Genomic DNA, 25,327 nt, shown 5'->3' with positions numbered 1-25,327 from the left:
TTGAATGTAATTCTAGTGTTGTTCTTGGTCAGTGACGTCAGTCGTAATTCGTAAATCATGATTAAAGTCACAGAAACCTCACCATTATAACTGATCCCAGCACAGCTCTGGTCCAGCAGACTTCCTGCTCTGACACAGCTCGTCAGGGACAGTTGTGGAAGTCACACAGACACACGGATCCGGAGTTTGCTGACACACCGAGTATGAACATTCCAGTGTAGCCAGCTGTTCTGTTTAAAATGACATTTTAATTCAAATCTGCCCTTTGTAAAAGATGCCATGGCAACAGGCCAGCAAGAGAATTTAAAGGCTGCAGTGAGGCAGGAGAACTTTATCTAGCAGAGCTGAACTTTATCTAGTAGAGCAGGAGAACTTTATCTAGCAGAGCTGAACTTTATCTAGCAGAGCAGGAGAACTTTATCTAGAAGAGAAGAAGAACTTTATCTAGCAGAGCTGAACTTTATCTAGCAGAGCAGGAGAACTTTATCTAGTAGAGCTGAACTTTATCTAGTAGAGCAGGAGAACTTTATCTAGTGGAGCAAAACTTTAGCAGAGCAGAACTTTATCTAGAAGAGAAGAAGAAGTTTATCTAGTAGAACAGAACCTTTATCTAGTCAGTGCCACTGGACAGATGTAATGGCTTTAAAAAAAAAACTCAGTGAAATTGAGTGTGTGTGTGTGTGTGTGAGTGTGTGTGTGTGTGTGTGAGTGTGTGAGTGTGTGTGTGTGTGAGTGTGTGAGTGTGTGTGAGTGTGTGTGTGTGTGTGTGTGTGTGTGTGTGTGAGTGTGTGTGTGTGTGTGTGTGTGTGAGTGTGTGTGTGTGTGTGTGTGTGTGTGTGTGTGTGTGAGTGTGTGAGTGTAGCCTTACAGGCTATGTTCCCTCCAGCCTGTCCGACGTTAGCCTTACAGGCTATGTTCCCTCCAGCCTGTCCAATGTTCACAGCCTTAGAGGCCCTGTTCCCTCCAGCCTGTCCGACGTTAGCCTTACAGGCTATGTTCCCTCCAGCCTGTCCAATGTTCACAGCCTTACAGGCCCTGTTCCCCCCAGCCTGTCTGACGTTAGCCTTACAGGCTGTGTTCCCTCCAGTCTGTCCAACATTCACAGCCTTACAGGCCCTGTTCCCTCCAGCCTGTCCGACGTTAGCCTTACAGGCTGTGTTCCCTCCAGCCTGTCCAATGTTCACAGCCTTACAGGCTGTGTTCCCTCCAGCCTGTCCAACGTTCACAGCCTTACAGGCTATGTTCCCTCCAGCCTGTCCGACGTTAGCCTTACAGGCTGTGTTCCCTCCAGCCTGTCCGACGTTAGCCTTACAGGCTGTGTTCCCTCCAGTCTGTCCAATGTTCACAGCCTTACAGGCCCTGTTCCCTCCAGCCTGTCCGACGTTAGCCTTACAGGCTGTGTTCCCTCCAGTCTGTCCAATGTTCACAGCCTTACAGGCCCTGTTCCCTCCAGCCTGTCCGACGTTAGCCTTACAGGCTGTGTTCCCTCCAGTCTGTCCAACATTCACAGCCTTACAGGCTGTGTTCCCTCCTCCACATACCTGATCTGCCCCTCGTTAAGGCTGTTCACTGAAGAAGGGAGATCTTAGCATGTAAACCTCAGTCCCCCCAACTCTTATAAGACCAACTTAAAATTTTTCTGCTCACTGAACAGACCTATTTTCACTTTCCATCTCCCTCGTGTTAGATACTTTGTGTGTGTTTGTGTGTGTGCGTGTAAGTGTGCACAAATGGTCTGTATGTTGCAGGATTGCTTCTTCATTCAATCGTGTTTGTTACTCCATTGCCATGACAGCAGGTATGCGAGTATTTTAATGCTCTGTTGTTGAGGGCTTTGGGTTTGGTGTGCTATTGTGTCATCACGTATTCTGCTTGTGACAAGGTGACAAAACCTTGTTAATGACATATGCTTTCTTTTAGATGGAACTGTCACACATCAGTTACTGTGCCAGCAAACACACACACACACACACACACACACACACACACACACACACACACACATAAATGCCTGCACATACATGCATATACATACACACAGAAGCTTAAGGATTCAGAGGTGGGGCGGTCTAATGAATCTTGACCTAGAAAAGCTATTCTCAAAGAAATAGCAGAAATAGCATTCACTCAGGTGCACAGCAAAATGATTGGCTAAAGAGCCACAATTCCAGAGCCCATGTGCTGACTGAGGCCTTAACTCTAATCATAGCTGTATGTATATATTTATGTAGTATTTCTTGCTAAACAATTTTTTATTCTATTTTTTTAATGCTTACTTACCCATTGTGTATTCCAGGCATGCCTTACACATACATTGCTGGAAAAAACTCTAATATTACATTGGAATTAAGAAAGTGATTATATAATAAAATTAATAAAATTGTCTTATTTAACTTTAGTTTAGGTAACTTTAGTTTAGGTAATAATAATATAACTTTAGTTTAGGTAATAAAACTGATACTGTGGAGCAGATCTAGGTATTCTGAACAAACACAAGCTTTTTATTAAATGTATTGCTTCATATTTCTGTTTGCACTCTCGCTCTCGCTCTCTGTCACACTCAGCTGGACCACAACATTGCATTGGGAAGGTGTTTCTGCCTGATTGTGCACAGTCACAAACATGGACAGAGGACCAGCCCTCCTGACTGCAAGGCAATAAATTCTACTTACAACAACAAATTATACTCACAGCACATAAACACATCATTTATGTAGTGGGGTGGAGGTGATAGCAGAGATACCCCGTATCTGTAGGGGGAGAAACCCTTTAGATACCCCGTATCTGTAGGGGGAGCCCTTTTATTCATGTGAAGGCTGCTTCCATTTTCTGCGTTGAAGAACAGAACAGTGTAGAATATCGAGTGTCATATCTTTCTTAACTTTTTTATTTTGCACAGTAACCTTCCTGCTTTAACTTGAAAGAGGCTAACATTTGTGTGTGTGTGTGTGTCTGACATGTGCACTGCGTACTAAACGTCAAGTTGTTTTGTCTCCTGCCTTGGGTATTGTTTCTGTAGCATGCAGTCGGTGTGAGCCCTCTCTCTCTCTCTCTCTCTCTCTCACACACACACACACACACACACACACAGCACACCAGGGATACACCATGGATCTGTGTGTTTATTTCAGAACTGTAATACACCCATATGATATTAGAGATCTCTAAAATGTATCTTCTGGCATTTTAGTTTTGTAGCTGTGTTTCCTTTAAAGCAGCGGTAGTCGGTTAGCAGCAGTCTTCCAGTGAGCTATAAAATTCGTTCTATTATCTTCTGTTTACACGCTAAATACACCAAAACAAAGCATTAACATTTCGAAAACAAACACAAAAATGCAAATACATGTTAAAGCACTGCATGCGCACAAACAAATCTGTTTACATCCCATAGGACGGAGCTGCTTGAGCATGACATCCCACTTCCACCTCTAAAGCTTGTCGAGCCACCGGATGAGTGGCACATCACGACTAACACGCGTAATTACTAACAACATAGTACTACTGAAGCGAAACAGCTCAAATGGCTTAGGTTTCATGTCCCATTAGGGCTTAATAACAGCAGTAATTATACGCAGGATACTTATACGGCCTGAAATAATATCACTTTTGATTCCACAACCCTCAGTTTTGAGCGAAGCCGGAAACAAAAGGTTGATTACTTCGGTTAATTGATATTGTCAAATCCGTCGGCCCACAGGATCCGCCGTTTAGCGGCGGTAAAAGATCTTTGGCAATTTCTGCTACTGTGGGACTGACCAGACGGCTGTGGTAACGTCGCTCTCGCGAGAGTCCCTGTGCCGATACCGAGAGCTCAGATCACAGCCGTCCTAACGCATCCGGTTCTTATTGCTGTCCTGCTCATATGCGATCAAAGACAGACTAATTTTTTTTAAATCAAATGTTATTTTTTATCTTCTAAATTGGATTACTCACTGAAAGCTGGTAATTTCATTAAATGAAAAAAAAAAAAAAAAAAAAAAAAATCCAGCCCATAAGACCAAACCTATCAGACCTGATTGATAAAAATCCTGGGCTGGCCTTAAATTTCTCTCCAGTGTCTGTGAGTAGCGTGGATGTTTGGGACATGCTAATGACCCAAACTGACCCGAGCGGAGCTGTTCCGGATGCGGTGAGGTTTCGTCCACCTGCTCAGAAGCCTGTACACGTGCGAGATGTCTCTGTGGAGTCCGTTTACGTGCAGTATCCTCACTGAGTCCTCATGCATGTGACGAGTGTCACTCGGACCGCGTCCGTGGCTCCTGGTGGTCCACACAGCCGAGCGTCCTTCGAAGCGGCGTACCTCGTAAATCCAGATTAGCAGTTTACCTCGTAAGCCTCTGCCCTCTCCGCATGAGTCCGTGCGGGGCACCGTGGGCGTCGGACCCCGCATAGTAGGGCCACTCCACCCAGCACCTGCACCCAGGCCCCCACCCATGCGAAGTAGAGCGACCCGGCCGGGCGGAGGCTCAGGCTGGGCATCTTGTGCACATCCAGTCCTTGGAACCCCGACACAGTGGAGGCCAGCTCCACGCCCAGCTCGGAGAGGTGTCGCGTGTACACTCCCAGCGCCGCCAAGCTGAGCAGGCCCGACAGCGCCACCAGCAGGCCGCCGCCTGCCGCCACATTTCTGAGCGGCGCGTCGGTCCAGCAGCGGATGCCGACGCTGGCGAGCACGACTCCCGTGCCGCACAGGAAGAGGGAGGAGAGTATGAGGGTGCGGGCGGCCCGCACCCGTGCATCCCGTTGGTACGGTCCGGACGCCGGCCAGCACTCCCTGAGCTCGGAGTTCGCCACCTGCAGACAGCTCTCCCACAGTCCGTCAGAGCGGAGGAGGAGGAGCTCCCTGCCTTTGGCTCCGCCCACGGCCTGCCTGGCCCCGCCCAGCCAAGCTTGCCCCTCGCGCCACTGAGGGGTGATGGCAGCCGTAAACAGCAGCACCAGTCCCAGTGGAGCAAACACGATACCCGTCACCATGGAGGCTGGTGTGTGCATTGTGGGTAATGAAGTTCCACAGAATAGGAAAGTCCGGATGAAGGTTTTCCGTTTTCAGGATGCTGGAAGGATCTTTAGTCGACACTGGGAAACGGCAGTTCCCGCAAACACACTCACACACCAGGGAAGGATTCCGAACGTCTCCGGCACAAAACACACGACGCAGGCAATCTTATGAAAAGACGCAGCTTCAGTTTTGGGGCATTACAGCGGCTACTGGGCTCGATCTGACTCCACCGGTCCGTCTCCTCTCCAGAATGGCTCCAAGCATCGCTGTTGCTCCTGGTAACTGGCAGAGTGTAGGTGAAGGTCTGCCTGTTGCTAAGAGACAGAACCTGGGTAATGTTATGGATGCAAGCTTGCTGACACATTTAGATGGGTCTGTGAGCATTCAGCTACGAAGGTGTGTGCACATGTCCTTCTCTGTCAAGGCATTATTATTGACCTTGAGCATTGTGTGTGTGTGTATGTGTGTGTGTGTGTGTGTGTGTGTGTGTGTGTGAGAGAGAGAGAGGGCTCACACCGACTGCATGCTACAGAAACAATCCCCAAGGCAGGAGACAAAACAACTTGAGGTTTAGTACGCAGTGCACATGTCAGACACACACACACAAATGTTAGCCTCTTTCAAGTTAAAGCAGGAAGGTTACTGTGCAAAATAAAAAAAGTTAAGAAAGATATGACACTCGATATTCTACACTGTTCTGTTCTTCAACGCAGAAAATGGAAGCAGCCTTCACATGAATAAAAGGGCTCCCCCTACAGATACGGGGTATCTAAAGGGTTTCTCCCCCTACAGATACGGGGTATCTAAAGGGTTTCTCCCCCTACAGATACGGGGTATCTAAAGGGTTTCTCCCCCTACAGATACGGGGTATCTCTGCTATCACTTCCACCCCACTACATAATTGATGTATTTATGTGCTGTGAGTATAATTTGTTGTTGTAAGTGTGTGTGTCTGTGTGTGTGTGTGTGTGTGTGTGTGTGTGTGTGTGCGCATGCTTAGGACAGAGCAACAGCACAGCCTCCAGGACATTCAGGGCAAAGCTTCCACACCAGACGTGACACTCCACAGCCCAGTAAAGCTCGGCCCCAGAGACAGGACTAAATACATAAACACACAACTCGGTAAACACGACACCTGCGTCTGCATTTACTGTCAGAGACAAGTAACAGTCAAATATAATCAGATATACATGTCTATAGAACCCATAAAACATAAAACGCAGATGCTGCCAACTTCTGTATGAGGTTATGTATATAAACATTAATGGTGTTTAATGAAGCGTTTGACGGTTGGGTAATGGTGGGTGGTACAGCGGAAGTCCTCTGATATCACGGTTGTGCCCAAATTCAATGAGTTTTACCTTAATCAATCATAGAGCTCATTTCGCAGACTGATTTTGCTTATCGTGTTGTTGTCTGGGGTCATGGCAACTACAAAGCTCAAACATCAAAAGGTCCACTGTGCAAACGGAAAGCGTTCAGCAAATAACCACAAAAACGTTGATCTGAAGAGAGCCTGGAGTCTGTGAATCGCTTTCTTTATCTCTTTCACACAGAATCGTGTCACACACTTACGGGTTTTGTTCTGTGTGTGTCTGGAGGGCTGTAGCTGTCTGAGGATTGTGTGACACTGAGCCAAACTAAAGAGGAACTCTTGGAACGGCCACTTGAGTTTCAAGCTTGCACCGTAGTGTCACCGAACCTTTTATAATGTTACACATCTGTAAGACAATCCTGCAAGTGCTCCACTTAAGGGGACAGACACAGCGACAGTACGACACCTCCGCCTGGAATCGCAGAGGGATCTCATTACAGAGATATGTAGACACACACAGACGACCCAGTGAGGCATCACATTACAGACATGCAGACACACACAGACGACCCAGTGAAGGATCACTGGGGATCTGATTACAGAGATATGGAGACACACTATGGACAGTCTTTATAAACAATTCTTTATGTTTACAATGATGTGGACAGTGTTTTTACAAACAACTTTGTTTACAATGATGTGGACAGTGTCTTTACAAACAATTATTTATGTTTACAACGATGTGGACAGTGTCCTAATAAACAACTCTTTATGTTTACAATGATGTGGACAGTGTCCTAATAAACAATTCTTTATGTTTACAATGGTGTGGACAGTGTTTTTACAAACAACTTTGTTTACAATGATGTGGACAGTGTCTTTACAAACAATTATTTATGTTTACAACAATGCGGACAGTGTCCTAATAAACAATTCTTTATGTTTACAATGATGTGGACAGTGTCCTAATAAACAATTCTTTATGTTTACAACAATGCGGACAGTGTCCTAATAAACAATTCTTTATGTTTACAATGATGTGGACAGTGTCCTAATAAACAATTCTTTATGTTTACAACGATGTGGACAGTGTCCTAATAAACACTTGCATTTCCAGTCTTCCTTGATGTTTAGCCCTCATGGTTGTCTTCTGTATAATCAGTAGAAGTTTCACTGCAACAATTTGCAAATGTTCACAATATTCTTCTCTCCCATTTTTTACATATTAACATTAGCATACAAATATGTTAATTAAAACAAATGTAACTTCTAAAGAACATTCTTTAAAATCATGAATTTAAAACTGCTTATATGTAAAGATTCAGACAGATTTGTTCTTTTTTTAAAATGAATATTAAAGTTCCTCACAGTCATTGAAGATACACAACTCTCAGAGAGAGACATCTGTGTATACAGAGGTTCTTATTCCAGTTCGGTTTCCAGTTCCAGAACCAGCATTCCGACTGGAGTCTGGATTGAAGTAACACCAACTTCCTTTCATCGGGTGAACTTCACCTAAATGTGCTTTGTTACCACATGCTGGTGGAGCAAGACTTGGTATTCTTCCTCCTGAAGACAGCCAGCTTGGGGGAGGGGAGGGGGGGTTCAGAGGAGGATGATGGACCCCCCCCCCCCCCCCCACCCCCCACGAGACTCCCTACGGTTAGCTTTAAAATATGGTTAATGTTGCTTAGCAACACTGACATTAATAATTCTTGTGAGAACAAGGTTGGAAAATCGGAACGCTCCGTCTGGAAGCGGCCTGACCCGGCTCAGTTCCCGGTGTGGGAGGGGCCACAGGGCCCCGAGAGGCTGGGCTCTGGGTCCTCAGATGTAGAAGTATTTGTCTGAGGAGCCGCTTTCCGTTTGGTCGCCGTGCACGTCGGCATACCCTGAGTGCGCATGTCCGGTTACAAGGGTAGAGTCTCCGTCACTCGGGACGTCGGAGTCCACGAGCTGCTCCCCATCACTCAGGCTCAGGTCATACACCCTGCTGTCGCCCCCGGCAACCGCCATAGGCGGCGGGGCTGTTTGGTGCCGATTCCTCTCTGCAGAAAGTTTCTGGATTTCTTGGTATAGCTCCTCATTGCACTGCTTCCACTGGAGGAACTTTAGCGACGTGAGCTCGGAATCTTCCAGAAGCTTATTAATGATCTGCAGCTCTGCTTCTTTGGCCTGGAAGAGGTATTTAGCCAATCAGAACAGAGCCAACATGCCAGTGTAGAAGTATAGCAATATGGTTGATAAACCAGAAAGCATAAGAACAAGCATATTTATACTTTTTCATGCATATTTAAATCATATTAATCACTTATTTGTTGCTTCTGTTTTATAGACTCAGTAGATATCGTGCTATGCCGATCAAATATATAACTGTTAGCTTAAGAAGCGCACGGGAGGGTTGTTCTTAAATAGGAATTCATACAGTGTGTGTGTGTGTGTGTGTGTGTGTGTGTGTGGACCGCATGCTACTGAGTCAATCCTGAACAATACAGACAATACACAATACTGGACAGTACTGAACAATACAGAGACAATACTGGACAATGCAGAGACAATACTGGACAATTCAAAGCATAGGTATAGTAATTGCACCTCACACCACTCATATAATGTGTGAGGCTGGGTGGTGTGAGTGATGTCCCCTCACACCACTCATATAATGTGTGCGGTTGGGTGGTGAGTGATGTCCCCTCACACCACTCATATAATGTGTGAGGTTGGGTGGTGAGTGATGTCCCCTCACACCACTCATATAATGTGTGAGGTTGGGTGGTGTGAGTGATGTCCCCTCACATGAAAATGATCATGTATACCCTTAAAAAATTTTTTTTGAAAATGTATTTTTTAAATTTACTTACGTTGTTTTTGCATTTCAGAAATCTTATTTAAAACCCACAATGTAACATGGCACTTAAATACACTACACTGAGTTTAGTTTACATGTATGCAATTTAAGCAATAAAAATGTTGATTTTTCTAAAACAGAAACCAATTATTTGTTTATTCTAAGAGATCTGTCTTATATTCTCTTTTACATTTCGTATATTTGCTACTGCTGTTTAATAAATCAGAAGCATTTCTTATCCGAGTGCTCGATCAATGGAAGGCTAACCCACAGAATAATGCAGTGCCGACACCACAACTCACCTTGAGTGTGCTCTGGAGGGCACGCAGGGTGTGGATTTTCTCATTAATGACTGGGTTTTTATTCCGCCGTATAAATGACCTCCGTAGCTGGTCGTGGGTGATGGGCTGACTCTGACCAATCAGAGACACTCCTCCCTCCTTCAGCTTGTTAAAGAGGTCCCCCATTTCATCCTCAGCCCCTGAGAAAGAGAGAAAGAGATGTTATACTGGGATTTGTAGCACATGCAATTCACACACTTTCTGCAATTATTTCCTAAGCCATAAAGTGATAATATTCTGTTTTGAAATAAACATCCAATAACATCCAATTCAGCTACTATAGTAAAAGTTGTTGGCATCGTTCAAAGGATTCTAGTTCAAAACCTAAATCAAGGCCCATAGTTGAGGCCTACGATACCTGCAGCTTTACTGCCACCTGCTGGTAAGGTAGTTGTTGCACCTCCTCCTTTTGGTTTGCTCTTCCGCGGGAGAGTGTTTGACTGCACCTTCTTCGATAAAGACAGCAGACAGAACTTCAGATCTTAGATTTGAAACTCAGTGGTGTCTACGTGTGTAGCTGTGGTGGTGTTCACATGTGCTCTCCTCACAAGACAGCATAATGTATGTGAGAGCGTGTTTGTGTGTGTGTGTGTGTGTGTGTGTGTGTGTGTATGTGTGTGTGTGGTTTCTTCTTACTGTGGAGGCCTTCTTCTTTGGTAGGCGGGGGGAGTTTGAACCGTCCTCCTCTGACTCTGTCTCACTATAGCACTCTGTCAACACAAGAACCAATTAGCAAACTGTCTCAAAAAAACCAATCAACAAAATGTTCTGTCCAACATGAACCAATTAGCAGTGTATCCAGTTCATCAATATGTGATGTACAATAACACAAACAAATAATTAAACATCTAAAGTACAAACGATCTACCATCTATAAAAGGTGCATCACCATCTACACAACCACCTGCTCCTGGTGGTTGTTTTTAATTGATTAAAAAATAGTATTTATAAACCAATCAGTGCAAAAATAGCAGTGACACTCAGAATATTCTGTGGTCAGAGACTGGTCAAACATCTGAGCAGTCAGTAGTCCTACCAGCTTCACTGTCTGGCAGGTTCTGTTGGAACTTCCTGTACTTCTGAATGGCAGTGATCAGAGAGTTGATCCACCTGTAGACGATATATACAATCGTTCCTGTGGTTTAAACCACTCAAACGCTCATTTCAACCCACATTTTTATTTATCCACTTTTGGATATTAATATTTAGTTCGTTTTTGCATATCTGATCTGTGGGTGATTTTTCCTGCTCTGCGTTTTCTTTCCGTCAGCGTTATTGGCAGCGCAAGTCCAGTGTTGTGCACTTATGTGATGCTATGGCCTTTTCTTGTGGTGAGGAGTGAGACCACTAAACCCAAACTTAACCCAAACCCAAAGTCATCTCACTGCCATGCTGATTCCCAAAACATAAGTATAACCACAGTCAGACATGGATCCAAGCACGTGCTCTTAAGGTCACGCGCTCTTACGGTCACGCGCTCTTACGGTCATGCATAATAGCAGCAGCCAATGCAGTGTATGTGTGTGTTTGAAAGAGACACAGCAAGAGAGAGGAGCCAAATTTAGCATTTTAATGATGGGAGCACAAATGTGGTGGTGGAAGACGTTCAGGGAAGATCTACCCTAAATCTCCAGACCATTAAAATATATCCAGAAGATTAAAATACCTCCAGACCATTAAATTATCTCCAGACCATTAAAATATATCCAGAAGATTAAAATATCTCCAGACCATTAAAATATATCCACATGGTCTCACTAACAGTAGCGAAGATGAAGTAACTAGCACACAGTCACCTTCCGGGTGAGCCAGTGAGGGCTTCTGGCAGCTCAGAGTGACGGTCATGACACCATCATGCTTTTATGTCCTAGTTGTTCATGCAGAACAGTGCATTCTTTTAATGATTCATTTTTACTGGAAATACAAAAAAATGGAAATACTAAAGAAAGGATTAAAGACAAACTGTCAATTCCTCTAATGTAATAAAGAATAATTACTAAAATGTGATTATATTTATCCAACTAATTTATAGTATTATAAGGGAGATATTATATTAATATCCATTTTAAATGGACACTTTTTCCAGCATATATAAGTACTTATACCAAACAATTTCACTGATTTTATGGGGAGATCAGCTCAGTTTAATGTAAGTAAAAATTTATGAAAAAGGGTAGAAGGCTCAGTGATTGGTGGACAAGGCAGACTGGGTGGGGTGTGGGCGGAGCCAGATGGAGGGGCGGGGTTAGGGTGATCACACCAGACGATACGGGCAGGAAGTGCATTTTGTTGTTTTTATTTGACAGTTTGTTTTTATTTAAGCAATGCACTCACTTGCTCATGTCGGTAACGTTGTCGGCGGCAAAGAAGAAGTTCTGGAAACGTGGGTGGGACATTTTAAACACGCTGGAAAGAGAGAGAGAGAGAGAGAGAGAGAGACAGAGAGAGATGTAGAAAGGGAGAGAGAGAGAGAGAGAGAGATAGAGATAGATAGATAGATAGATAGATAGATAGATAGATAGATAGATAGATAGATAGATAGATAGATAGATAGATAGATAGATAGAGATGGGGTGGAAGAGAGAGAGAAAGGGAGAGAGACAGAGATGTAGAAAGGGAGAGAGAGAGAGAGAGAGAGAGAGAGAGAGAGAGAGAGAGATTTATTCTTACATTAAAACGAATCTGCAGGCCAAAGTGTTTGTGGCTAAATTAAAATCATCATTCATTCTGCAGTGGGTTTGTTGTGAACATGTAGCTCTTTCCTCACTAGTGTTACACACAGCAATCACCAGCAGGGGTCTTCCCCTCCTCTCACTATACACAAACTCACGCTTCCACGGCTATAACGAAGGTCACTTACTTCAGTGCATTAGTGCACCTTTGATTCACACAATAAAGAGAATTTCTACACAATAAACGTTAGAAAGATACACCCTATGTGGAATTCGCATGTTGTTATGCTACCTGCCCAGCAGGGGGCAGACCAGTTTAGGTGAGCAGGGAGTGACAATCAGTAGGCATTCAATTATTTTATAGATGAGTAGGGCAGTTATTGAAATCTGAAGAAAACAGGGTTTTTTATTATTATTATTTTCAAATCGTTAATTGAGCAACATGCATCACTGAATGGTAAACATACTCATGGCAGTTTGGAAACAGAGCATCCTTATACGTGTGTGTAAGAACTCACTACTTCCTCTTGTGTTCCCCTGCACTCTCGATGCTGTAGCTTCCAATTTTCACTAAGCCAACTGCTTTCTCCTCCTGTGGTTACAGAATGAGTGCAGTTACAGAATGAGTGCAGTTACAGAATGAGTGCAGTTACAGAATGAGAGAGGTTACAGAATGAGTGCAGTTACAGAATGAGTGCAGTTACAGAATGAGTGCAGTTACAGAATGAGAGAGGTTACAGAATGAGTGCAGTTACAGAATGAGTGCAGTTACAGAATGAGTGCAGTTACAGAATGAGAGAGGTTACAGAATGAGAGAGGTTACAGAATGAGAGAGGTTACAGAATGAGTGCAGTTACAGAATGAGAGAGGTTACAGAATGAGAGAGGTTACAGAATGAGAGAGGTTACAGAATGAGTGCAGTTACAGAATGAGTGCAGTTACAGAATGAGAGAGGTTACAAGTGTGGCTTATTGCATGATGTTATGTCTGTGTACGGTGTGTGTGGCATCTGGAATGTAGTTCTCTGTGTTGGTCAGTGACATCATTGCTTGTATACCAGGTATTAAATGTGTAAGTGTGTGTGTAAGTGTGTGTGTGTGTGTGTGTGTGTGTGTGTATCAGGGTGTTCTGTAATCGTGTGTCTGTGTTTATCAATGTTTATCAGTGAGTTCTGTAATTGTTTGTGTGCATGTGTGTTTATTGGGTAGTTCTGTAATTGTGTATAGTCACCTGTTGGCGAGTGTGTATTTTGTCGCCTGTCGCGTGTTCTGTAGAGTCACCTGTCCTGTACAGTCGCCCGTCGCGTGTCCTGTACAGTCGCCCGTCCTGTACAGTCGCCCGTCCTGTACAGTCGCCTGTCCTGTACAGTCGCGTGTTCTGTACAGTCGCCCGTCGCGTGTTCTGTACAGTCGCCTGTCCTGTACAGTCGCCTGTCCTGTACAGTCGCCCGTCGCGTGTTCTGTACAGTCGCGTATCCTGTACAGTCGCCTGTCCTGTACAGTCGCCCGTCGCGTGTTCTGTACAGTCGCGTATCCTGTACAGTCGCCTGTCCTGTACAGTCGCCCGTCGCGTGTTCTGTACAGTCGCGTATCCTGTACAGTCGCGTATCCTGTACAGTCGCCCGTCGCGTGTTCTGTACAGTCGCCTGTCCTGTACAGTCGCCCGTCGCGTGTTCTGTACAGTCGCGTATCCTGTACAGTCGCCTGTCCTGTACAGTCGCCTGTCCTGTACAGTCGCCCGTCGCGTGTCCTGTACAGTCGCCTGTCCTGTACAGTCGCCTGTCCTGTACAGTCGCCTGTCCTGTACAGTCGCCCGTCGCGTGTTCTGTACAGTCGCGTATCCTGTACAGTCGCCTGTCCTGTACAGTCGCCCGTCGCGTGTTCTGTACAGTCGCGTATCCTGTACAGTCGCCTGTCCTGTACAGTCGCCCGTCGCGTGTTCTGTACAGTCGCCTGTCCTGTACAGTCGCCTGTCCTGTACAGTCGCCTGTCCTGTACAGTTGCCCGTCGCGTGTTCTGTACAGTCGCGTATCCTGTACAGTCGCCTGTCCTGTACAGTCGCCCGTCGCCTGTCCTGTACAGTTGCCCGTCGCGTGTTCTGTACAGTCGCGTATCCTGTACAGTCGCCTGTCCTGTACAGTCCCCCGTCGCGTGTTCTGTACAGTCGCGTGTTCTGTACAGTCGCCTGTCCTGTACAGTCCCCCGTCGCGTGTTCTGTACAGTCGCGTATCCTGTACAGTCGCCTGTCCTGTACAGTCGCCCGTCGCGTGTTCTGTACAGTCGCGTATCCTGTACAGTCGCCTGTCCTGTACAGTCGCCCGTCGCGTGTTCTGTACAGTCGCCTGTCCTGTACAGTCGCCTGTCCTGTACAGTCGCCTGTCCTGTACAGTTGCCCGTCGCGTGTTCTGTACAGTCGCGTGTTCTGTACAGTCGCCTGTCCTGTACAGTCCCCCGTCGCGTGTTCTGTACAGTCGCCTGTCGCGTGTTCTGTACAGTCGCGTATCCTGTACAGTCGCGTATCCTGTACAGTCGCCCGTCGCGTGTTCTGTAGAGTCACCTGTTGGCTGGTGTACCAGTAGATGGTGGCCCCCTTGAGGACAAACCAGAAGCGTTGCCACTTCTGGGTCATGAAGACACTACTCTCCTTTCTCTTCTTCCAAAGCCACCCGTCACAGTCTGGACGGCCCAGCTCACGACATGACACGCGTCTGCGGCTCAGGGCTGTCTGTGTGCCTGGCGAGAGTCGGGCTCAGAGGTCAGAGTCAAAAGGCAGTGCTAAGTATAAACTGCATCCTCAGGGGAAAAAAAAAACAAAACAAAAAAACACCTTCAGGTGCATCTTTTACTACAGAAAATATCAGTCTAACGCGTGACTGTGGTTATATCCCTCATAAAGGTGATTAATTCTTAGTCTTAACTCAGGGCTACATGCAGTTCATACCTTTAATGGTATACTTCTTATTCTCCTTCTCCTCCTGTAGGGGGCAAAATGAGCAAAATCAATCCTAGTTATAGGATATAGACCTTCTGAGACCAGGAAATAGAACACAAACATACAAAAGCATGTCAGAAATGCTGAATTAGACAAACCTCACCACGAAAATCTTTTTCACGCTGATTTAAACACCCAGGTAATTTTACGTAAGATTTCCTGATTACGACACTAACTGTTGACAGGTTGTATGTGTGTGTGTTTTTACTTTTATACATCTGAGTGTGCTTATTTTTACGCATGTGCAAGTGTGAACGTGGTGTGCGTACATGCATTTGTGTGTGCATTTATACCTATTCCAGGGTGTAAGATTGTGTGTGTGTGGGAACTTACCCTGTTGCCTCCCATCTCAGGGCAGGAGCCCATCCTGACACGGTTGGAGTCCAGGCTGAGGGGGGAGGGGCTTCTCCGCATGGTGGATGGCTCCTCGCCCAAGCCCCTACGCACTAACCCCGTCTCTGATCCTAGGAGAAGAGGGAGATCCGTTAGTTCTATAATCAACAATTAGGAGGTTAAACATGTAATAATCATTCAGTGCCTTAGAAACAGAAAAAAAAGCATACACCTGACACTCACACCTAACACACACACTTGACACCTGACACCTGACCCACTCACCACACACCAGACACAGACGTGTAGTGCAGACTGTGATGTGTAGAACTGTGCATGGGCCTGGTCCTCACCTTCCCTCTGCTGGTCAGTGGACGACGTGAAACTCTGACTCCCATCAAAGCTGTAATCACTGACGCGCTCGGACAACTCCTGACCCTCGGGGGTCAGCACCGCTGCCCTGAAACACACACCCACACACACGCACGCACACCCACACACGGACCAAAACACACACACACACGCAGACGCATGTACAACACACACACACACGCACAGGCACGCACACCCACACACGGACCAAAACACACACACACACGTAGACGCATGTACAACACACACACACACACACACAGGCACGCACACCCACACACGGACCAAAACACACACACACACACGCAGACGCATGTACAACACACACACACGCACAGGCACGCACACCCACACACGGACCAAAACACACACACACACGCAGACGCATGTACAACACACACCCACACACGGACCAAAACACACACATGCAGACGCATGTACAACACACACACACGCACAGGCATGTACACCCACACACGGACCAAAACACACACACACACGCAGACGCATGTACAACACACACACACGCACAGGCACGCACACCCACACACGGACCAAAACACACACACACACACACACACGCAGACGCATGTACAACACACACACACGCACAGGCACGCACACCCACACACGGACCAAAACACACACACACACACACGCAGACGCATGTACAACACACACACACGTACAGGCACGCACACCCACACACGGACCAAAACACACACACACACGCAGACGCATGTACAACACACACAGACGCACAGGCACAAACAAGCACACCCACGCACACGCGCACACACACGACCGTATTTATGTATACATGCACACACACACACACACACACACACGCACGCACACACACGCACAGGCACAAACAAGCACACCCACGCAAACACACACGCACACACACGACCGTATTTATGTATACATGCACACACACACACACACACACACACACACACACACACACGTATTACTGTTTCCATTAACTTTTGAATGACTCAACAGCCTAACAAACCTTTGGCTCCCTCCTTACCTGTAACCCACAGGATATTTTACACGTCCTTTAGAAGAGAGACACCTCCAACTCTGCCCCACACCTTCACATCATATCGCTTTCACTTACCCACAAACACTAACCTCTTCTTTACTCACTCAGTGGAAAGTGTGTGCAAAACACACACGTATTAATCTCCACCCACCGCCGAAACAAAACAAACACCGTGTTTAGCAACAGAGCTATTTACCTCCAGAGAACGAAACCTCCACACAGCCTTTTGGGACAGATAGTGAACACAAACAGAGAAGCTTCTGGGATATCTAAAGGCCGGAAAACAGGCTCAAGCTGATATGTGAGTGGGTTTGCTCGTCTTCTGTTAAATCACCCACTGCAATCCAGCACACTTCCTTTTACACACACTCGTATCTGGAAAAGCAGCAGACAGAAGTGTCTTGGTCTTCTATTAGGTGTTAGAGCTGCATGTTGCAACCCTGGTGTGTAGAAAACCCACATTAATAACAGCAATACTTACAGCGATACAACACCTGAGTCAGTGTATACAGCAATGACTACAGCAATACAACACCTGAGTCAGTGTACACAGCAATGACTACAGCGATACAACACCTGAGTCAGTGCATACAGCAATGACTACAGCGATACAACACCTGAGTCAGTGTACACAGCAATGACTACAGCGATACAACACCTGAGTCAGTGCATACAGCAATGACTACAGCGATACAACACCTGAGTCAGTGTACACAGCAATGACTACAGCGATACAACACCTAAAACAGTGTACACAGCAATGACTACAGCGATACAACACCTAAAACAGTGTACACAGCAATGACTACAGCGATACAACACCTAAAACAGTGTACACAGCAATGACTACAGCAACAGGACCCCTGAGTGAGCGTACAGAGCAATAACAAGGCAACCGCGAGGCCCATGGGAGAGGATTGGAAACGCTGACAGCTGAGCTGAAACTTGTAAAGCTTCTGAAATCAGCCACGTCTCACATGAGGCGCCAACGCTGCAGGTGTCCTGGCTCCAGGCCACTGGAACGCCTCAGTAAGGCCAAAAGTTTCCCCCAGAAAGCAACAACAACCACAACAACAACAACCAGCACTAGTGAGCAGGCGTGGGACGGAGCAGGCGGGCTCACCTGTAGGAGCAACAGCGGACAGACGCCGGCGTGTGTGTGAGGACGGCGTGCCTGCCTCTCTCCTCCTGTTCTTCCTCGCTCACTTTCTCTTCCCCCTGAGAGGTAAAAGGGAAGGTGTCCGTCAAGAGTCCCGCCAGGACCACAGGGAAGGGACACTTCCTCTTCTGGGTGTGTGTACCCCTGTGTGTATGTGCACTGCATGTGTGCACTTATGTGTGCTAGTAGAGTGTGTGCATATGTTTATGAGTGTGTGAGTGTGAGTGTGTGTGTGAGTGTGTGAGTGTGAGTGTGTCATATGACTCTTTATAAACGTAAGCCATGCAGCTGTCATTCTGAAAGGCCATCCACTCAGTGACATCTAAATCTGTTTAGAGGACAGCAACACACCCACACACACACACACTCACACACACGTACGCTTAGTTTTTCTCTGTGATATGTGTGCGATTGTGTTAAAAGTGTGTGTGTGTGTGTGTGTGTGAGTGAGTGAGTGAGTGCGAGTGTGTGTGTGAGTGAGTGTGTGTGTGTGTAAGTGTGTAAGTGTGTGAGTGAGTGTGTGTGTGTGTGTGTGTGTGTGTGTTTCATAAAAGCCAAAAAGTGATACCACAAAGAGGAAGTGGGTACAATAGTTCAGCATCACCTCAGCAGGTGGTCATCTCTCTTCTCACTGTGGACGTCCAATCAGGACGTCCATATGTGTCTAACAGCTTTTATAACTGATCCCGTACTAAGCTGTCAGCAAACCCTGAGCTCACGGTCTGAGCCACCAGTCAACGTGACAGACACAGACTAACGCTTAGCCATGACCCACAATCATTTACTGTTACCAAACGGTCAGATTATAGTCAGAGAACAGCATTATGTAAATGAGAGAAGTACTTTTTCAAATGAGATTCTACTAAATGAATGCCACCATCTTGTGTTTATCGTTCAGACGAACATTTTCAAGTAAAGTATTCCTCAGGACCTTCCGGTCACTCTAACTCACACGCTCATGCTGACTTTAATATGACATAAAAAAATTGATAAAGCTATTCTTGTAAGGATGGCGTAATAAGACTGATCAGACTCACCGGTGAGAAGGAAAATTCTATTGGCTTGTTGCTGCGCTTGATGGAGACGGAAGAGTCGCCACGTTCGTCTCTCCTCCTGAGAGAAAACGGCATGCGTCTGAGGAGCAGGGATATGCCGTGTGGACTCTCCTGTAGTTTCTCCTCCAGATATTTCCTGCTCCAGCCCACCTGGAGACACACACACTCACTGCGTTACGGCACTCCAGAAGCCAGAGGTTAGCACGCTCACGTTGGTGAACTGCCTATCGGAGTTCATTTGTGGCGAGCCAGACAGAACTTTTTCTTAAGGAAGCTTTTCCTTTAAATAGCACTCAGGTACTACAAATTAGGGTCAAACCTATTGTCAGGGCAAACCTATCGACAGCGCTGGCAGAGTTTTGTCTATAGTTCCGCAGCTGCAGGTGAACAGGTCAATATTACCACTTCCTGTGAACATGGCCACTAAGGAGCTAAAGAAAAAAGGATGTATTTATCAGATTGATGTACTACATTTATCTTGCTGTCCTTGTGTAGGCAAAGTTCATTTCATTTGTTGGGCAGATGGAACGGACAGACCAACTACACCTGTACAGATTACTGCTAGAGCGTGACAAACGCACCAATGACACAGGAGAAGCCACGCCCACTGAAGCCCTGGCTCCTCCTCCCCGCATCTATAATGCTAATTATGTAAATGAGGATTCCTATTAGAGCTATATGGGTAATAATAATAAGAAGTATTAGTCTCCTCACCACAATCTGGTCGTTGACCTGAATGACCTCGTCTCCCGCCAAAATCTTCGAGGACTCTGACGGACACTGTGATTGGGCCATGAAGGAGAAAGAGCGTCACTGATATGTTAATTTACAGTCACATGATTCTATAAAGCAGAAACACACACACACACACACACACACACACACACAGACACAGACACAGACACACAGACACAGACACACAGACACACACACAGACACACACACAGACACACACACAGACACACACACAGACACACACACACAGACACACACACACAGACACACACACACAGACACACACACACAGACACACACACACAGACACACACACACAGACACACACACACAGACACACACACACACACAGACACACCTCATCCTGAAAGATCCCCCGCACACACAGCTAATTCACCAAACACACTGGGGATGTGTGTGTGTATTATAATATTATAATATATATATATGTGTGTATGTGTGTGTGTGTATATGTGTGTGTGTGTGTGTGTGTGTGTGTGTGTGTGTGTAAGTGAGTGTGTGTGTGTGTATGTGTGTGTGTGTGTGTGTGTGTGTGTGTGTGTGTGTATAAGTGTGTGTGTGTGTGTGTGTATAAGTGTGTGTGTGTGTGTGTGTATAAGTGTGTGTGTGTGTGTGTGTATAAGTGTGTGTGTGTGTGTGTGTATAAGTGTGTGTGTGTGTGTGTGTGTGTGTGTGTGTGTGTGTGTGTGTGTGTGGATGTATGTGTATGGGTGTGTGTGTGTGTAGTTTCAGGCCTTGTTTCCCTAACAGATCTATGACGTCTACACCAACAGCTCTGTCAGGTCTACACCAACAGCTCTGTCAGGTCTATCCCTTGCCCTCCTCCCTCAGTTTCCCTCCATCGCTTTCTGAGTCTCTCTCCCCATCACTCCATCCTCATCTCTCTCTCTCCTGTACTCTCTCCAGTCTTTAGAGGTGGGGTACGTGGTGTCATTAATGCCCATTTCTACACCGAAACATTCAGAGGTTTGACCATCGAGTGTCCAGGCTGCACATGAACTCGAGAAGGACAGCAAGCTTCAGAGACCTTCTCAGCTGTGCTGGAGACGTAATGCTGGTTGGAGGGCGTGGAGGTGATTTCAAGACCCTGCAAAACAACCACAGTGCAGTGACACACTCACTCAGACAAGCCATTCACCTAGGAGACCTCCTCAACGTCCTCAACCTGGCCGAAGCGCTTTCAGTTCTCTCACAGTAATACGTTTCTGTTCACTTAAGTGATTTTGCATTAAAAAACATGACAGTAAAATGGATTCCTGTTACACTTTCTTCACTGACTAATCTGTGCCAACAGCAGGCAGGTTCAGTGATGCAGGGTTCAGTGCAGCCACAACCAAGGTGTTCAAATAACAACTACAGCAACACACCCCCAAATCATACCACATGTTCACTGCTCAGTAACAGTAAACTCTGCGCTGGACCTCGGTGTGTGGCGGCACTTGTTTCAGTGTGCAGCGGGACCATTTCAGGACTTCCCTACCGAGCTTTGAGTTGGCACTTTCGAGATGGCATCGAGACACACGATGAACCGCCGACTCAAAACCTGTTTAAGTGAGCCACAGCCTCCAGCCTTTGAAGGAAGATGTCACAACCTTCTAGTCAATTACACCCTCACAAAAACACAAGGGTGGGACTTGTTGCCTTTGTACCCCAGAGTTCATGCAGTTAGTGACCCGTGCAGGATCTCAGACTCGCAGGTTGGCAGCACCCTCTCTTCCTGAGACAGCTGGACTCTGGAGACACGATGCGGGTCAAAGCAATGGAGCATCCATCTCAACCTCAAAACCGTCGGGGGAAGCCCCAGACGTCCAACTTCGGACGGCTTTATCGGAGGAACTGAGTCTCTTTTGAGTGTACAAATATCTTTCTTTCACTCTCTCTGTCTGACCGGTGAGATTGGAGGGAGAAAACAATAACTCGACCTTCAGGTTTATTTTTGTTTAGCCACACGATGAAAAAGCTCCAGAGAGCTTCAAGTGTCTCCAAGGTGTCTCCAAGATAAGGAAGGGGACTTTCTTTAAGGTGACACACAGATTTCACAGCTGAGAGAAGAAAAGGAAGGAGAGAGAGAAAAAGAGAGGGGGAGCAGATCAGAGAGAGAAAAGAGAGATGGAGAAGAACAACGAAACCACAGAACGGAGAGACAGTCAAGAAAAAGACAGCGAAGGAGGTTGTTGGTATAAGCTGACGGGAGCCGCCTGAGACGAACCCGAGACACTTTTGCCGAACGCTCAAATCCTTCATAGTTTTCTATTGTTGCTGGACATTTGGGTAACTCACCAGGAACTTTCATCGCAAATCCATGTTAGAGAGAGCGACAGCGTGAGCGATGGAGAGAGCAAGAGAAAACGAGGGAAGGTATAAGCAAGTACCAGTTGTTGGCCCGGTATGGTGGGCACCAGCTCGACACTCTGCAGCTGGGTAGCGTGGGTAAGCAGACCTTCCGGAGCACTGCTCAGAATCTCATCACAAATCGCCACCAACTGACGACTCTGTGTGTGTGTGTGAGGGATGGGGGAGGAGAAGATAATTCTCCGTCATTAACAGAGTTATGGAATATCTGAACTGAGGTCTGAGACATAGCCCACAGCTGAACTCCGTCCTTATTTCTCCTCAGTGAAACTCCCAAACTTCCATAGTTTCTCCGTAACGAAGCTATATAGCCCCCCCCCCAACCACCCCAGCATTACATGCTACGAGTGAACACTCCTGACTGGAAACACAACACACACACAGTGCTTCATTCAGGCCAGTGAATATTAATGTCCACAAATCTAAAACCACTAATCTTAATTAAAATGCTTGTAAAGTTTGATGTGCAACTGGTGTGGGTTTAATCAAACTCACAGTGGCAATGATGTCCTTTTCCTTCTCGAACACGGTGATCTCCTGTGAACCCAGAAGAGATTCAGCACGCATGAGTGTAATCTCGCCCCCCGATATTCATCACCTTACACACACACACACACACCCCGATAATAATAATACGTTTAATTTATAAAGCGCCTTTCACAAACTCAAGGTCGCTTTATAATAACACTAAAGAGGGAAGAAAAAAAAAGAACAAAAATCACATTAAAGGACACATTTAACACATTAATTAATAATGATGACTAGAAAATAATTAACAGGGCAGAGATGGAGAGACAGGGGTAGTGTGCTCCAGAGTGACACTAAAAGATCTGAACCTGCGGGTGGAGGAGTTCAGCATCGGATGACCGAGGTGTACGGGTGGAGCAGTGCGGGTGGAGGAGTTCAGCATGGGGGGCCTGAAGCGTACGGGTGGAGCTGTGCGGGTGGAGGAGTTCAGCATCGGATGACCGAGGTGTACGGGTGGAGCAGTGCAGGTAGAGGAGTTCAGCATGGGGGGCCTGAAGCGTACGGGTGGAGCTGTGCGGGTGGAGGAGTTCAGCATCGGATGACCGAGGTGTACGGGTGGAGCAGTGCGGGTGGAGGAGTTCAGCATGGGGGGCCTGAAGCGTACGGGTGGAGCTGTGCGGGTGGAGGAGTTCAGCATCGGATGACCGAGGTGTACGGGTGGAGCAGTGCGGGTGGAGGAGTTCAGCATGGGGGGCCTGAAGCGTACGGGTGGAGCTGTGCGGGTGTAGGAGTTCAGCATCGGATGACCGAGGTGTACGGGTGGAGCAGTGCGGGTGGAGGAGTTCAGCATGGGGGGCCTGAAGGGTACGGGTGGAGCTGTGCGGGTGGAGGAGGTTCTGAGAGTGAGGGACGCATTAACGAGAAGACAGATAGGAGCAGAAATAGCCAAACACCACGTCCTGAGAGCAGGAGAAGTGCAGGGTGCAAACGGCAAGCTGAGGAACTGGATTCAGCTGAGAAGGTTTTGGTGAGAGAAGACAGAAACGCTTCAGCCGCAGGGGTGAGAAGGCTTGACCCGTCACCGGATGGAGTTTAATACTGGTTCATTTTGCTTTTTGTTTTTGTTCCTCCAGCCTGTGGTTTTCAGGGTACGTAACTCAGGGGTAAACCACGGAGAGGAACGTCCAGAGGGAACCTGCCTAGACTTGAGAGGCGCTACCTGTGCTACTAGCCATCCAGTAACAGGAGTGATATCTAGACCAGAGTAGCAGATGAGATCCGGTGTGTGCACATGGGAGTGGGCAGAAAAATCGATATGACGTGTGAGAGAAAAATAGTCAAGCACAGATAGGAACTCAGCTGAAAACGAACAGACAGCATCCAGGTGGACGTTAAAGTCCCCTAGCTCCGCAACTATCGCTGGACACACAAGACTGACCAGAGTGAGCAATTCACTGATGTCTGACAAAGTCTGACTGAAGTAACGAAAACAGTAATGCTAAGGAAACATCAGCCAACATTCAAATGAGGAGACCTCATGAAAGGTACAGACGGAAACATGAAGAGTGTTTTTATAGACAAGGCAGACCGCCACATTGTGGGCTTGAGTCAGCTCATTACTGCCACTGTCCAGGACACGCACGCATGCACAGACTCTCAGATGAACACACACATAGCAGCGAGGAAAAATAAATCCCAATTTTTTTTGAACAATGAGACCTTGGCATGTGAAAGTTTTATCCTTAAGGGAACCACACACAAACACACTCTCACCCTCATACGCACTTACAAAACACACTCTCACACACTCTCTCCCTCACTCCCTGCTGTCGCCTAACTGAGCTCATGCAGGTAAAGTCCTCCCATTGTCTGGAACTAGTCACGGCTAGTCAGTGTTAATACTTACTTATCTCACACACACACACACAGTCACACACCTTACATATCGTACAGTAATCACACATAAGCCCAGTTATTTTTTAAGTGAAAGAATGAGGCTAAAATTTTTTAATAATCTCTCAAATATTTTCAACTAGTCAGTTGTAAGTTGCAGGTGACCTATCTATGTACCATGTTCCCATGCATCTATGTACCATGCATCTATGTTCCCATGTACCATGCATCTATGTATCCATGTAGCTATGTATCCATGTAGCTATGTATCTATAATGTATCTGTGTATTATGGCCCTTGGCACTTTAAATATTAAAATACAATGTGTGTGTGTGTGTGTGTGTGTGTGTGTGTGTGAGAGAGAGAGATAGATATGAAAAAAAGAATATAAAATATATTTATATATGAAAAAAGAACATGACATCCCACTCAAATTTACATCTGTTTCTAAGACAGCAATATAAAGAACCATGCGTGGGTGTGTGCGTGTGTGTGCGGGTGTGTGTGGGTGTGACATGACAGTGAAGGATCACTTCTCATTAAATAAGCCCATCACTTCCTTTGTGGTTAGACGCACACACACGCGCACGCGCACACACACGCGCACACACACGCGCACACGGTTCTTTATATTGCTGTCTTAGAAACATGTAAATTTGGTGGGATGTCATGTTCTTTTTTCATATTTAAAACATTCATATTGACCAGGACACACACGCTCA

At 46.4% G+C, this 25,327-nt stretch overlaps 2 protein-coding genes and 1 long non-coding RNA gene across 4 annotated transcripts in view; 1 reads left to right on the top strand and 2 right to left on the bottom strand.

The window, feature by feature from the left end:
- Positions 1-3,104: 3,104 nt before the first annotated feature.
- Positions 3,105-5,421, bottom strand: cldn23l (claudin 23-like). Its single transcript, XM_027031529.3, has one exon. It carries the CDS (start codon positions 4,990-4,992, stop codon positions 4,315-4,317), a length of 678 nt encoding a protein of 225 aa, XP_026887330.2. The 5' UTR covers positions 4,993-5,421; the 3' UTR covers positions 3,105-4,314.
- A 1,519-nt stretch (positions 5,422-6,940) lies between these two features.
- The window catches only part of cnksr1 (connector enhancer of kinase suppressor of Ras 1), a 30,971-nt gene continuing 12,584 nt past the window's right edge, over positions 6,941-25,327 (bottom strand). The window contains exons 5-21 of one of the 2 annotated variants that reach the window (XM_035532827.2): positions 22,740-22,781; positions 22,265-22,384; positions 20,920-20,979; positions 19,851-19,916; positions 19,119-19,286; positions 18,046-18,140; positions 15,853-15,959; positions 15,500-15,630; positions 15,116-15,149; positions 14,732-14,907; positions 12,694-12,767; positions 11,838-11,909; positions 10,540-10,613; positions 10,140-10,213; positions 9,862-9,952; positions 9,465-9,643; positions 6,941-8,489 (exon numbers count right to left, since the gene is read on the bottom strand). In XM_035532827.2, coding sequence (XP_035388720.1) covers positions 8,142-8,489; positions 9,465-9,643; positions 9,862-9,952; positions 10,140-10,213; positions 10,540-10,613; positions 11,838-11,909; positions 12,694-12,767; positions 14,732-14,907; positions 15,116-15,149; positions 15,500-15,630; positions 15,853-15,959; positions 18,046-18,140; positions 19,119-19,286; positions 19,851-19,916; positions 20,920-20,979; positions 22,265-22,384; positions 22,740-22,781 — 1,911 coding nt within the window. In that variant the 3' untranslated portion in view covers positions 6,941-8,141. The remainder of the gene's footprint in view (positions 8,490-9,464; positions 9,644-9,861; positions 9,953-10,139; positions 10,214-10,539; positions 10,614-11,837; positions 11,910-12,693; positions 12,768-14,731; positions 14,908-15,115; positions 15,150-15,499; positions 15,631-15,852; positions 15,960-18,045; positions 18,141-19,118; positions 19,287-19,850; positions 19,917-20,919; positions 20,980-22,264; positions 22,385-22,739; positions 22,782-25,327) is intronic. The other variant, XM_081721512.1, reaches the window with a different exon arrangement.
- Positions 20,618-21,141, top strand: LOC145659370 (uncharacterized). The gene is made up of 2 exons (XR_014125555.1): positions 20,618-20,697; positions 20,799-21,141. It is a non-coding gene; the product is annotated as an uncharacterized LOC145659370 (long non-coding RNA).

This window comes from Electrophorus electricus, chromosome 10, assembly GCF_041902795.1.
Source record: "Electrophorus electricus isolate QZ-2024a chromosome 10, ASM4190279v1, whole genome shotgun sequence".
In the NCBI taxonomy this organism is placed as follows: domain Eukaryota; kingdom Metazoa; phylum Chordata; class Actinopteri; order Gymnotiformes; family Gymnotidae; genus Electrophorus; species Electrophorus electricus.
Note: the sequence above shows the minus strand (reverse complement) of the source record. Positions and strands in the feature narration are given on the sequence as shown.

What these genes read in the sequence shown, in the direction of transcription:
- cldn23l (XM_027031529.3), bottom strand. Translation starts at nt 4,992, where the DNA reads ATGCACACACCAGCCTCCATGGTGACGGGTATCGTGTTTGCTCCACTG.